The sequence below is a fragment of the Kryptolebias marmoratus genome, linkage group LG11 (assembly GCF_001649575.2).
Source record: "Kryptolebias marmoratus isolate JLee-2015 linkage group LG11, ASM164957v2, whole genome shotgun sequence".
NCBI lineage: Eukaryota > Metazoa > Chordata > Actinopteri > Cyprinodontiformes > Rivulidae > Kryptolebias > Kryptolebias marmoratus.
In genome coordinates, this window is record NC_051440.1 from 8,459,757 (window position 1) to 8,474,835 (window position 15,079).

Sequence of the window (15,079 nt, forward strand, 5' to 3'; positions counted from 1 at the left end):
TCTTGTTATTTTTGTACATTTGAGATTTTATTTGTACAGTATATTACTACAGCAGCTGAACAGAAATGGGTTGAAATATTTTGCTAACCTAAAATAAATGTGAAGGTAAATATTTCAAGCTTTTACAACAAACATGCACATAGAAAACAGCAGTGCAGCTACAAAGTCCCTGTGACTTTTCCTCTTCCTTTACAACACCACACACAACACTCTGCTCTCACCCCAATTCGTCTTGTTCTTTATCTGACGACTGACACTCTTCACTTGCATCATTTAACTCTGTGTTTTTGTTTCAAGATCTTTCTCTTCCTTACCTGAAATTTCCTCCTGGCCACAAAGTACTGCATTCTGCGGAGAACTTTTACTGCTGATCTCTGAGAATGGGACAACCTGAAATGAAAGAAGAAAAGTAACTATTCTAAAACAATAAAAAATATATAATAATAATATAATAAATTACTGACATTGTGGCTGTAAATGTGTCTTATTCTGAACAAGCTGAGCTGTAAGCGAAAAGAAAAAAAATATGCATGCTAAAACTGAATCTAAAAAAAAGCCTCTGCCCATTTATGGTTCAATAAAAAATGTGCATACTGCACTAGAGCAAAACACATGTGGCTCCAATATACGCACAATACCATATGGATAAAAATACTGTATGTGTCAACACAGATTTCCCCCTCCCCCCACCTCGCTCATTGTAACTGACCTTTAAGTCACAACTTTAAATCTGCAACCTTGTGCAATGTGAAAGAGAAGAAAAGCAGATTCAGCGTGCAAAAAGTCCAAAAAAGTCCAAAAAACATACATCCCTCAGCTAGAAGAGGCACATCTGTGTCAACACAAAGAAAAAAAAACACATATCTGGATCCTAACACTGAAACAAAAGAGTTATGGACGTAAACAACACACTTACTCACTGCATACCATAGTGACTATCTGGCATGCAGTCAGGTTTATTTTTTCAAGGAGGCCCACACTGTGTTGTGCACTGGTGCTCATTAGGTTTAGGGTTCCTTTTGTGATAGCTGCACATTTGAATAAGGAACACTATATTATGAGGGAAAAAAAAAACTTTTAAAAGGCTAAAAGGGTAAGACTTTTTTTCTGGTTACACATTTGGACGACGTTTGTAGTACAATCAATCAAGTGTAAGATAAAATGTCTTTATAACACAAGTAACCACTGTGTTTATTTGCTAAAATATTAATTTTACTAAATCTTATACACTTATTAGCCTGAGTTAATTTATAACATATCTTTTCAAATGTTTGGCTTTAGCTTTGTTGAATTTAATCTCAAAATTGGGCAAACAAAAATCTCTGTTGATTAATTGTCTGACTGTCATTTGTGTTGCCATAAAAAATGTGACTTACTTTTTTTTTTTTTTAAACTGTGTAATTATTAAGTACTTTGGCTTTTCTCTGACGTGCGAAAACATGTATGATGTGTTAACTAGTGATTCTGCGTGCTTAGGTTGTTTATCTCATGTGTCTCTGTGCTGGCCCTGCAATTGACTGGCAACCCCTCCCCCCCCGCCCGATGACTTTTTCTGAGTATGAAATAAATGATAGAGTCAAATATTGTCAATCAAAAAAGCATGCATGTGTAGGCGACCAAGTGCAGTGAAACCCTTCATTCTAGACACAATGATGGGAGCAATCATCTAATTTGTCAAAATGTCAGCGTGGTACTGAAGCCCATGCAGGGTGTCTTCTTTACATGGTTACTGTGCAACCTTTGGGAGAAAAGAGCTTAAATGACAGCTAATATGAACAATTATACTGACTCAATCGTAAGTTTATGAAAATGCCATGGGTGCTCTGATTGAAACAATGTTGCCAAACACATTTCTTAACCTGTCCTTTGTTTACTGTACTCTGTCTTAGATTTGCATAATCTTTCAAAACAAAACATTTGCTGATTAGCTGTAGGATTGTGTATACAGAGTGTGTTAACACGGAGAGTTAAAGGGTTAATTAATGCCACCTGATTTTTTTTTTTGGTAGAAATTCAAAATGAAAAGACAAAAAACAATGATGTAATAAAGTCAGAGCATTCCTTGAAGGAATGCATATCGCCCGCCCCTTTTCATAAAAGAGTTTTAGACTAAGATCATCTTATATTGAGTAACAACGAGTTGTAACCATTTTGGTTAGGAACGTTACGCTGAACTCATGCGTTATTGTGAGATATCATGCCCAGAATTATGTGTTGTGACTTTCAGCTATAACCACATCACATTTTAGTTCAATATCTATAAACTTGAATAAGTTGCATTCAATTTTTTGTCCTCTTATATTTTAGCTGTGGCAGCCATGCTGAATCAGTTTGACTTGAAAAATTCATCAGTTGTTGAATGATTGTCCAGTATCAGAATGTCCAATGATTACTTTCTGCAAGGATCATTAAATGTCATCTAGTGGTTCATGATATATTTTGGTAACCAACACACACAAGTGCATACACAGACACACTCAAAAACATAAAGATGGTAACTTTTTGGGCTGCGAATATTTGGCGAAAGGCATTTATGAGGGAGACAAAGAAGAATGTATTCTTACAAGCCATGCACAAAAACAGGTTGAGATTAACAAAAACCGGTTGTTGAAAATTTTCAGCGACCGGTTTTTGATAATCACTTGATGGTCACTTGCTTTGAAACACTCAATTCAGTGAGATTGTAAGAAAAAATATTTCGCAATATTTTGCACTTATTTTAAATTGCCAACTAGTCACCAACAGACACAGACCCGTGAGATACCACCTAAATAAAATACAAAATCTAGGAGTTTAAAACTCCAAGATTAGATGGCAAGCCGAAGGTAGGTTGATAATGGGCTAAATTTGTGTGTCTTATGTGTGTCAAGTGCTCTTAACTTTAATTTGTGACTGCAGATGGAGTTCCTCTCCACTGGAACGGCACCTCCAACAGTAAATGAATAACCTCATTGTTGTGTTAAAGCCATTTCTTTGTATACATGGGTCATCTGTGTGTGTGTGCTGTTCTGCACACATCTCCTGAGCTATGTCCCAGTCAAAGCAGACATACCTTTATGCATACACACACTTGACACATGGAAACACATGGCTTCCACCCTCCTCCTTCACCCAAACAAAGGTCTTTGTGGAGTCAACAAGTTGCTCGGAGGTCTTAATTAGGCAAAGAGGACAACAAAAGAGTTTAACAGACAATGTCTTGACAAGGGACCATAAAACCTTAACATCAAAGAGTGCTAAGCTGCAGCCTTTTTTCCTGCCATGCAAGACTTGCCCAAGCTATAGGAGGAAATGCACTTAAACAATACCTAACATAAAGACCAAGGAGGCTCTATTTTAGAAGAAAGAAAAGTCAATCATTCATTCCTTGTCTCTGTGTGTGTGTGTGTGTGTGTGTGTGTGTGTGTGTGTGTGTGATGGACATTCAAGCATAACTGGGGTTGAGAGCACAAGTAAAAACCAAAAACATGTGCAGGTTTGATTATTTTACAAGTGTAGTTTAATATCTCCATGCTTACAATGCCTTTCAAACACTTAGTAAATCTCCTTCTTACTCATCCCCCTCTGCCTTTGTGTTGATTTGTTATCTTTGTAGTAGATTTGATACACAGTGTGTTCTAGGGACTCCTGTTGAGCCAATAAAGCTCTGAACTTATACACAACAACTTCAATATACCTTCCATTGTCCTGCACCATGTGATTCATTCTTCTTTGGAGGCTGGAAGAATGTATTTTAATACCGAGGATTAAACTACAACTCCCAGCTCCTCTCAGCAGACTCACTATTTTTCATTAGGTCAAATGTAGAAGTCATCGACAAGCCCTAGCTGCCAGAGCTCTTAATTAGAAATGACCCTTTCTTAAAGAGCTGTGACAGATTTAGCCCCATGGCTTCCCCTTGACCCTTCTCTTTTAATAGGTTTTCTCCTTTTTTATTCTCAGATGGTCACTTTGGAGATCTTAGAGTTGTCAATGGCAACTCTCCCTCTTCCTCGCCACCCCCAGCTCTCTTTTTGGCTGGGGAATTGTCAAATATCCTGTGCTTCCATGGTGTGCAGCAATAACCTTGGAGTCAGTCAGTAGAAAGCAGCCTTAGATATCAATGTACAACAGTCTAGACCCAGTGGGACTGCTGAGCAATGGCTCTGTGTGAGATAAGCTTTATGGTTGATGCTTTGGTCTGTTGTGGAGATGCACTCTTCCTCTGTTCTCCTTAAAAAAGGCATCTTTAAACATACCTTGGAAGGATAAAATGATTGCATTCTTTCAGTATTGTCTGAACTAAATGACAACAAACCAGAGGGAACAGTGATAAGGCAGTGAGGATTTGAAATGAGTCACACAAAGTTTTAAGAAATGTAATTTCTTAAATGAAACAGCTTCTGATGGCTTCTTTGTTCTGCTTCTGCATGCTTTCTAGTGTCTCTCATATTTGCAGTTTGTGTTTCATTCGGTCACTGCTTTCTTTCATCATTCTGTGTTGTATTTGAATTAGTTTTCTTTAAACCAATTCAGACTTGATTGACTTCTACCATGAGATAAAAGTTGTCACATTGAGATTATCTATTTAAAGAAATTAGGTACTTATCATATAGAAATGGTTCTAAACGTTTATTTTTTTTCCTGAGAGCCACCCTTTTTGCACCAAGAAACAAGTTTCATCACTTGCTGCTTCTTGCATGTGCTTACGTAAACACATGTAAACCATAAAAAAATAGTTTTCTAGTTTATTGTTTGTTTGTTGGTAATATGTTTCAGATAATTTTTCTTTTACAACAGACTAACAACCATCTTTAATGTCCCGGTTTAAAGATGAGCTGTCAGGATGTTTGTAGAAGCTTGTTACAATCTTTTTCTTTTTATATTGAGAAGAAACTGAAGACTCTGACACATACAGTATGTCTCTCTAAATAAATGAATAACCTTTCAGTCTTCCCCCTCTCCTCTTTGTGTTACAGGTTTTACTTCACCAGATCTGGGCTGATTGCTGTAGCTGCAGTATTCCTTGTTGGACTGTTAATGTCACAAGAGAAGGATAGCGATTTGTCCAGACTGTTCATTTTCTTGACAGATCACAGTGACTTGGCCTACCTTCAAATTGCCAAGCAGCTCAACTTCTGACAGACTTGATGAGACTTCAAAAGCTTCTACTTCAACCAATAACCATGACCAATGTTCTCTAATGACTTTTCTAAAAATATGCCCATGAATGACATTACTATTTTCTGTTAATTTTTAACTTAAGGGTGTTCCTTTACCCGAGGAACTTGAAATGAACTCAACTGATCCTGGCTACATTGAACAACGTTCATCTCTACAGTGGATAGCTGCTGTGAACTGAGAGAATTTAAGGACAAACAGTTTATCCCCTTGAGGACAGGCAGTGTCTGCAGTGTGCATGCAGGTACCAATCTGTGAACTCCTTTCTTTGTAGGACTATATTATTGTTTAAATACATGCCTTTCCCCTGGTTTTATGCATTACCTATCTGTAAAAAGTGAAACTTTGCCATCAAAGCTGAAAGCTTATAACAAGTTGTGCTTCCAGGCCCAGCTCTTTATGCACCTTATGCAAACATGGAGGATAGTGGCCCTCCAGGACTAGTTCTGGACACCACTGACTTATGGAAATATTTTTTTTCTTATGATGTTGTACTTAAATAAATAATGAAGCCCTAGGCGAAAATTCAACCTGTAAGACTGTTCCGGCATCCCCTATCACCACGCCTTCGCCCCAGCCAATCAGGACACTCCACCTCACTACCTCGATCCAATCGCCCGACAAGAGCTCCTTCAAAAGGCAAAGCGATCCAGATCCACCCGCTTCAGTGTGCTTCAACCCACCTCCTCCCCGTTTCCACCACCAGCCTCCCAGACACCTCCAGGTCCCCTCAAGACTCCTCTCTCCAGGTTCCGCTCCACCACCAGTGTCCGGGTCCGGGGGAAGACCTACCTGAGCTTCGTTCGAGCCGATCATTCAAGCTCGCTGCGATTCTCAGCACGCACGTCTTCCGCCGGTGTCCGAGCGCCAAATCCTCGGTCCAATAAAATTGTCTAACTGCTGTTTCACTCTTTGTGTGAGTCTCTACAGATTGAAATATATTTTTTTGTTAGAGAAGAATTTCAACCTTGCAGTTCTTTAAATGTGAGCTTGATTTAAAAATTAGTCTTACTTGGCTGTACACCAGTAAACACGTCAAATGTTTTTTGTTTTTTAGAGTCAACAGTACAGTAATACATGCTTGCAAACAATGCAGCAAAAACTGAAAGTAGTAATACAGTTGTGATTAATGCAGTCGATAAAAATGGGAGATGCAACTCAATATATAATAAAACTGAAAACAAACTTCAAGTATAAAGATCTACTGTTCACATTTAGACTTGAATGCCAACAAGTTCAGTCACACCACATTCAGCTCAACACTAAAAAGATAATTTTTATGTGTGTGAACATTCAGAGGACAGGAGAGCGTCTGGGTTTCTTCAGTGAAAGGAGAGGGAGTTAGGTAGCAAAGAAGGATTTATAATTCATGCGTAATAGGATTTGTAGCTATTTAGCAGGATTAGGCATGTTAGAGAAAGAATCTATTTATTGCTGCCTGTCAGGGGGTCTTATTGCTTGGGTGGGGTAGTTTTTGGGGGTTGGTACTCATGAGGTGAGGTCGGGTGGTTTGCAAATACCCTTTATGTTTTTTAGTTTTTTCATCCAAGCATTATGTAGGATAACTGCTGGCGCTAACACCCGTAGCACCCAAAATTTAACCTCCTCCATTTTAACCCCACTATAGCCACCATGTTTAGGTTAAACTGTCTGTTTCTTTTTCATAGTGTTCTGGTAATCCAAGCACATGAACCCAGCGGTTGGTCAAGCCAGCACACATGGGTGTTCATCTGTGTTTTGTGTGCACTGTATGTCCAGACCCAATTAGCAACGCTTTGCCCTTGTGGGAGCAAGGGCAAGCTAGCGTTGATGGTCACAGACCTGCCCAGATTAATCTCTGGTATAGACCCAATGGGAAGAAGAAGATGAAGAAGGAGAGAAGAAAGAAGCTGAAACAGTAAGCAGGAAAGACATGAAGGGTGACCTCTTAGCAATGGCTTCCCCTTCATAAGCTAGTGGCTTTAGATTATAAAACTGAGCTCCTTTTCAAAAGAGCATTATTCTTTTATTCATGTGCGGTAGGGGCAGCAGTGGTGGGACAGCTAACACTGAAGACTGCTGTTTAATTGGGCCTTTTTACAAAGGTTTGTTTATTTTATTTTTGCTTTCAGTTTCAGGAGGACCAATTTGGTTTTGATAGTCAGAGGCAGTTTTTGAAAATGAGGGCATGAATAAAGTGAAAAAATGTTCAATATATTGGTCAAACACATTTAGTTTTGTTTTGCTAAGTGATTTTTTTAGGGAAAAAAAGTGACTGATTTATTGTTTGTGACTTGAGATACAGATGTATCCATGTTTCTGATCCCAAAATGAAGGTCTGCTGGTGTAAATTTTCTGTCATACAGAATAATTATAACCCTGTCAAACTTATTCAAAGGCACCAGGACTGTTTTTTTTGTTTTTATTCTTGTGTACAAAAAGTTAAAAACTCAAATTTAAAATGGATGCTATTGTGTTAGCAAAAAGGAATTTTAGTTGACTTCGATTCAACTTGTTAAGAAAAGGCAGATGTTTTTGCATAAAAATCCAACAAAAAAATATCAAACACCAGGATTTTATGTGTCATGAACACACAGAAAAAATAGCCTAATATAAGAATAATGTTTTTTTTGTTTCAGACAACAGAAAAACACCAAATCCTTATTTCCCCTTACTCTTCCTCTATCCTTAAGTCCTTAATTTGAAGTTGTAAGGGTAAATATTTCAATACAAAATGGGGCACTCGCTTAAGAAGTCGATCAGTTGAGAAATTTTGTTTAAACATAAATATGCATATAAATAGTGTGTAACTATTATCCAGCTTGCAACAAACTTTGGTGTATCTCGTGTGTTTTCTGCTTGTTAACAAAGATCAGCAACAATACAACACACAATACAATTCAATACACCAAACTAGACATCACACTGATTGCTGTAATATTATTTTTTTAACAAGAGTTTTTTTCCCCTAGTGCTGCTCATGCTCCTTCATTTGACGTGTGCCGCTGAAAAATCTCACTGTTTCCAGATGTTCCAGAATTGTTCTTATTTTTCTCTTACCTTAACCTAATATGGCGTTTTAGGTTTTGACATGATTAGAGGAGCATGGTGGCATGTTGTGTTTCCTAAATGAAAGCCTATATCAGTTTTTGCATGTGCTGAGAGACAAGGGAGCAACACTGTTACATTTAAAGAACTAAGATCCAGTTTCTTTTGACAATGTGAGCAGTCCAAGTCAGGAATTGCTTCTTGCTTTTGCTGCTATAATGGGATCAGCTTACTGTACACCCAGAGTTCACGGGCCCAGAAGCAGGTGAAAGACAATCAGTTGGTGCAGCAGCGTCTACGACTGGTCAAACTGGCCTTCCAAAGGTTCATGTGTGAGATGAGGTGTCATGTTGCGTTATAAGCTACACTAAAACTATATGCTCTTTGTTAAAAATCATTTTTGTACCAGAACTGAAATATTCAAATGCTACTTCATTGGGCAGCTGTGTCAACATCATTTGAATACTGTTTGAGGCTTGGGGCGGTGCTGTTATCTCAAATGCTGCCTGACTGTAAAACTTAACAATGCCAATAGAATTCATTTAAATAGCTATAATCTTGCTATACTGTCTGGAGTATTTAAAAGGACTTGGGCCAAATGTTAGCTAAAAAGATACAAGAAAAAGATACAAGAAAAAAATTAAATAGTCATGCTCGATTTGTTTTACACATTACAGCATTATCCTAAAAATAACAATACTGACACAAAACAGGGTGCTATCTGTGACATCTAACAACTGTGCCAAAAAACATACAACTCCACAACGAAAGAAAAGAAACATAGACATGCTGGCTTAGAGCCTGAAGCACTGAATTGAAAGGTCAGAGAGATTTATTTGTCAGAACATGAAACTAACTTCAGATCAGCTGATATCTGTCAACATGACACATCCGTACTATGTTGTCATACAACACTGAGTGAGTATGCCTACATCAAACAGAAAAAAAACCTTTAAAATGTATGAGTTTCTGGAGAAAACACTCAATGAATGTAGAGTACGGGTCTCATCCTGTTTTCAAAAAGCTGAGTTATGAAAGCCGTGGCTTGAAACAAAGTGCTGGGAGCAGAAACCATAATTGGATGCTTGTCTTCAGCAAGTTTTTTATGCAAATTGTCAATGCAAGAATTGGATTGCTGGGACCAGATTGTGGGGGCTTTGAGGAGCCAATGTGGTGCATTAATCGAAACACTTAGCACACCAGAATAGCACGATGGATGAAGCTGTGCATCCGCTGCTGTCACTTTGACCCTGCTGACTGGGCAGAGGCAGGCAGCGCTAACAAAGGTGAAGGTATCAAGATCTGTGCCTGCAAGTGTTTGCATTCATGTGTGGTTACCTTGGAATGTGCATGTAAGCATGACAAAGCTTTTTTTTGGCAAGAAAAAAACAAAGTCTTGGTTATCACGGAGAGTTAGTGAAATGAACACTGGGCACATTATCCTGAAAACCTTGCTACATTTCACAATCTCAGCCTGTATCAATGTAGTACTGTCTCTCGGATTAGGCCCCACCTCCAAAAAACAAACCGTCACTCACAGCTTGCCACTGACCTCCGAATTTCTAAACTTAAGCAGACTAAAGAAATATACTTTGGATAATGAGAGCTTTCGAAACATAATCATGTCAGGCTTTTTATTTGTTGAAACAGAATGCTACTCTGGAGCTGTGCTTCAAAGTTCGTGCCTGTGGAGAAAAGTGGAATAATTACAAAGCTGTTTGTTGCCATTGTCGTTTCTGCAGCACAGCAAGCATCTGCAGTTTACATTATGCATGTATGTATGTGCCCAAATCTGGAGAGCTGATACATGAAGAGACTTGTCACTGATCTACAATTTTGAAATAAAACAAACAACTTAATTTTCTGATGAAAGGTCTACACAATCATATAACTGTTTTACTAAAATCAGCATGGGATATTTCAGATGGCACATAAAGGTCCAAGGCTTGTTTTTAAAAAGTATTTTTTTGTTTTACAGCTATAGTTTCCTTTTTACACCCACTAAAAAGTGTAAAAAACAGTATTGGCAATGCAAACTGCATGAGTTGAAGAGTGAAATGTCCCTTTGTGTTCCAGCGTCATGGTGCAAACTGGTGAACTTCAGCTGTTTTTACTCAATATCTGTTAATGATAAACATGGTTTTGACAGTGTTATTTTTTGCTGTAGAGCCTAACGACTACAAACAACTAGGGATTAAATAATTATTGGGTCTGAATAACTGCATTTATTATCATAGTTGGTCCTCCTTTGTATTAACACTAAGTCCTTGGTGTCTTGTTTCCAAAACACCTTTTTATTTGTTGTTTTTAAAAGTGTCCTTGTAAACATACAGCACAAATTCTAGAAATGTCTGAAAACGACCCAAAACACTGCCAGGGTATATGTGGCACTGTAACCCTTGGACAGAAATATACCAAAAACAAGAAACAAGGTGTGGAGCATGCTCATAACAACTGTAAACAAACAGGAAAAAGAGGAAAAAGAGGACAAAGATGGTGAATCCAAGAGCAAGCAACAAATCCTTTGTGTGGAGTGATGACAAAGTGAAACTGCTGCTTCGTGTCATATAAAACTATGAGACCATAAAAGTGCAGAGAAGTGTTGATAGGGAGTTGCATCAGTCCAAGAATGTGGACATAATGCATAATAGACGCTTTTCAGCCAGAGTATCCAGCAAGGAATGGCTGGAGGGAAGAGTTCTTCCCAGTATTCAAAACAAACACAAACACAAGCAGCACAAATGCAGGCATGTAATTTGCCATTATTGTTGTTGTTACGTCTGATGTGCTTGTAGGTTAGTTTAGACATGAGCCTATGACATAATCATTTTCAAAAGGTTGCGCTTTAGTTATCTAAACAATGTAAAAAAATGAAGCCTACATAAATTAATATTTACTTGTTAAAAAAGGGGTGTTATGCAATGCCACAACAAAAACGTAAAGGTCGGGTTTCATTATTGTTTCATTCTGGAACCCTTTTTCAAAAATGGGCTCCTAAAACACTGTTTCCATTCGGACACAAGGCTGAAACAATTAATATTAACTTTTTCATATTCACAGAACACTATTCCTGTGTGAACGACCACTAAAGCATTTTGTTCACTGTTTCTAAACTTAGCTCAAAAAACCAAGAAAATTTGTGTTTGGTCAATTATTTCTTTGTAGTAACAATGTTTTTGTCATTAAATCTTATACCATTGGACAGCCTGTTTATTTACCCTTAAATTTGACCACATTTGTTAGGAAAACACATTTGTGGTTTAGGCAACAAAGTTGAGCATGTGGGTTGCATCTTTGAAAAACTTGCTAAATTTTCTTTGCTAGTACCAAACAGCTTCTTTTGTCATTGAGTGTTGTTTGGTGTCCTTTATTGGACTGGATAGTTAAAGTATTAAGAAACAATACATATTGTCAATTTAACAGTTTATTTATTTAACAAACCTCAGTAACATGTGGAAGAACCATACACAACAACAACAGCATGGAGCAGCCCACCAGCTCGGTCACACACTGCTGTGGGATGGTAAATTATTCTTCAACAAGCTTTTGTCACAAGTCAGCCAGTGGGGTGGTGTTGGTCTCTCTGGAACAACAGCACACATAGCTGATACCACAGGTGTTCAATGGGGTTAAGGTCAGGACTGCAGGCAGGCAGTCTCGGAGGATAGAGTTTGGTCCCAGACTGTGGAGATATGGGACTGCCACTGGTTGCTCACAGGTGCCTTACTGGCATCGAATTGTCAGCACCTGGGGTACCAGAAGCTTAAAACAAGTATCAATGGAAGAATAAGCTGTTTGACATTGGCACAGATTTGGCAAGGTTTTCATGGGCGCAACCCACGTACTCAACCTACAAATACATTTTCCTAACAAATGTGACACCACTGAAGGGGAAGTAAACAGGCTTTCTAACATTCTAAGATTTATTGCCATGAAGCATTGTTACAACAGAGAAATAATTGACCAAACATAGGTTACCTTATTTTTTGTGCTAAATGTATAAACTGACAGAAGCAGCATGAGTGGCTGAGTTTAAATGTCTTCACAAAAAGTACTAACCCTTTTAGCTAATAAAATAAAAATGAGATAACATGTTTTTACAGCTATGGTGGAAATTAAACTACTGCAGAAAAGCAGAAACAAAATGTTGGGTGAATTTACCATTCAGAAATGTTAAAAGCTACAATCCACTCACAAGGTTTTGGAGAATCTCAAAAGTGCATCTCGCCAACCAGGGCAGTTTTAGGCTTAACAAACAAACCAACAAAACAAAAAACGGCCTGTGACAACTTGACTGAAAATGGGTGAAAAAGCACCAACGTTGAAAGAAAAACTCTGAAAGACCTTCGGAAAGCCTGGGAAAGTATTAATCAAGAACACTTTAAAAGATTACAACACAGTGTGGCTTTTTGAAAACATAAAAAATGAGGAAATAAGGGATGACTTGCACAGCAGTCAAAATGTGTATTTAATGTGTAAATAGATTGATCCATTCACACAAAAATACTTCAAACATGGGCACAAAAAAACGACGGAAAAAGAAAGCAGAGAGTCAGGGTCACGGTGCAAGAAAAGAGAGGGAGAAAGACGAGAGAAAGTGTAAGTGAAAAAAAAAATAACACAAGAAAAACAGAGTGAAAGAAGGGCTTCACAAACAAAAGAAAAGCCAGTTACAAACAGAAAGTAAGGAGACCAGCACAAAAGCACTAAAACAATGAAAAAAATAAATAAATAGAGCAGAAAAGAGAGAAAGAAACTCTCGGTCTTTGAGTGGGCGTGGTAAGTTGGAGTAGAAGGAAGAAGAAAAGGAGGACAGAGAAAAAGGGAGTGAAAAAAGAGACATAGGTAGAAAAAAAAAGAGAGGGAAGGAGAGTGTCAAGGCTAAGGGTGATTAAGCCTGGGGTCTCCTCTCTGCTGAGACACGTGCACAGACTTAATCAAGTTGACGCCAGCCAGCCACATTTCCACATTATTCCCTGGCTGGCTGCCTGACAGGTCCGAGAGAGGGAAGAGGAGCTGAAGGAGTCAGCCTGCCCCGCACACCCAACCATTCCCTCTGCCTCTCCTCTTCCTCCTCATCTCCCATTATCCCCAGGCCTCGAAGCGATGCCAGAACACATGTGAGCGACTGCAGAGGGAGGGGAGGTGTGTAACTTTGGTAGCAAAAAAAGTAAAAATACCACTGTGACTGATCTCAGAGACTTTCCTTTCATGAATGAATGGGACACAATTTAACAGTCAGACTGAAAACAAAACACCCACCTCCATCCCACCCACTCTCAGTTCTTTATTTAACTTTTAAAATTCTTGATTTTAGAAAATATTTATATAATAAAACCTTATCTGTCCATTCTATTCTTCACTGACAGTCTAATTACACTTTGGCTCTTTTTATTCCCCTTGTTGAAGGTAATGTTGATCAGAGCCAATAGCAAACTCAGTAATCCAACACACTACAGATCTAAAGCTAAGAAAAATGAAAAAAAAATCTATTGCCCTTCTGTCTTAAAATGAAATATAAAAGCTGCCCTTGTATATTTCTTTTCTGCAGCAGAGATTAGTGTGGTTTCACAATAATGAGGCCTGCTTACAGCATTTCCAGTAATGGGCCAGCCTCTGATCTCCTGAAGTGAAAGTACCTGATAGAAACAGAGACATTTGGTTCCCCTCTCTGCTGTTTCTGAACAACCACTGAGGTGTAATTTCAACATATCAGTGAAACATGGTCCGGCCTGTGCCGCTCTAATCTGCCCTAAAATTACGCACAGGTGGTTTGATGATAAGGTTAGGAGGGGGTGAGTTTGCATGAAAGCACGCGCACGCTTGTAAGTCTCCTGACATCAGGCCAAGCGCAGAAACTTGGTCCAAAACAAACTCCTTTGTCGGTTCTCCGACCTGTGAGTGAGGAATAATTAAATGAAGGGGGATGACAATGAACAAGAGTTCCACCACAGGCCAAGCATCACTCAGACCTGCTGTAATGAAAAACCCACCTACAGGTGTGCTGCTCCTGGGACAGTGCTTTATGCACAGTTAGTTATACATACTTGCTTCAACACACATACACACTCACACACACAAAAAAATCAAGTATGGTTTCATTTGTAGCTTAAGCTCACACCCATACACCTAGCCTTTGATGCTGAATTTGAAATCACAGAGAAAAGAGGTTAAAATCTTCCACTTCATGGGAAACCCCTTCAAGAAGTTAATATGTCATCAGTTGTCTTTGCTTCTTTTCACATAAACAAACACAAAGTCACTATGCCCATACAGTAATTGGTGCGAAAAACTATTAATCAAGTCTGCAACAGACTTGGAATATAAAATTATTATTTTTTATGCTTCTTAGAAGACAATAACAATGATACTTTAGTAAAACATTAGAATACACTAAATTAGACATTAAAATATTTGCTGAAACAATAGAAGATTTTTGTTGGAGAAACATTTTACAATTTAAGTGCTTTTGTAAAGCTTGGTATATTGAATAATGAATAATACCAAACAAATCACATTGGTTAAATTCAGCATTAAATGTTTGTTGAGACAATAAAATATGATTAGTGAAGAAATATGCTATTTCTTACGCTTGTTAAAGATAATTGACAATATTACCAAATATAATCGGTGCATAAAACATCTTATTATAATTTTTTGTGTACATCAAGATTTTTATTTTGTTGTTGTTTTTTTCCAAGTGCAGCTCACACCACTTTGTAAAACCCTGAAAAAACTCTCTTTTAAGATCGAGCTAAAAAAACAGTGATGGAGCAGATTTGTTTCTGCCAGGCCATTCCAACTTTTGCCTTTATGTTTTAAACGTTTATTCCAAAAAAACTAAGGGGTGTCCCAATTTAAGTGCAAATTGATGGTGCTATTTAACCCTTCA

The 15,079-nt window shown here is 38.1% G+C and overlaps 1 protein-coding gene across 2 annotated transcripts in view; it reads right to left on the reverse strand.

Annotated features, from left to right (window-relative positions):
• The window catches only part of kcnq1.2 (potassium voltage-gated channel, KQT-like subfamily, member 1.2), a 216,516-nt gene that overhangs the window by 104,847 nt on the left and 96,590 nt on the right, over positions 1-15,079 (reverse strand). For both annotated transcript variants that reach the window (XM_025010106.2, XM_017434243.3), the window contains one exon: positions 315-390. In XM_025010106.2, the coding sequence (XP_024865874.1) occupies positions 315-390 (76 nt within the window). The remainder of the gene's footprint in view (positions 1-314; positions 391-15,079) is intronic.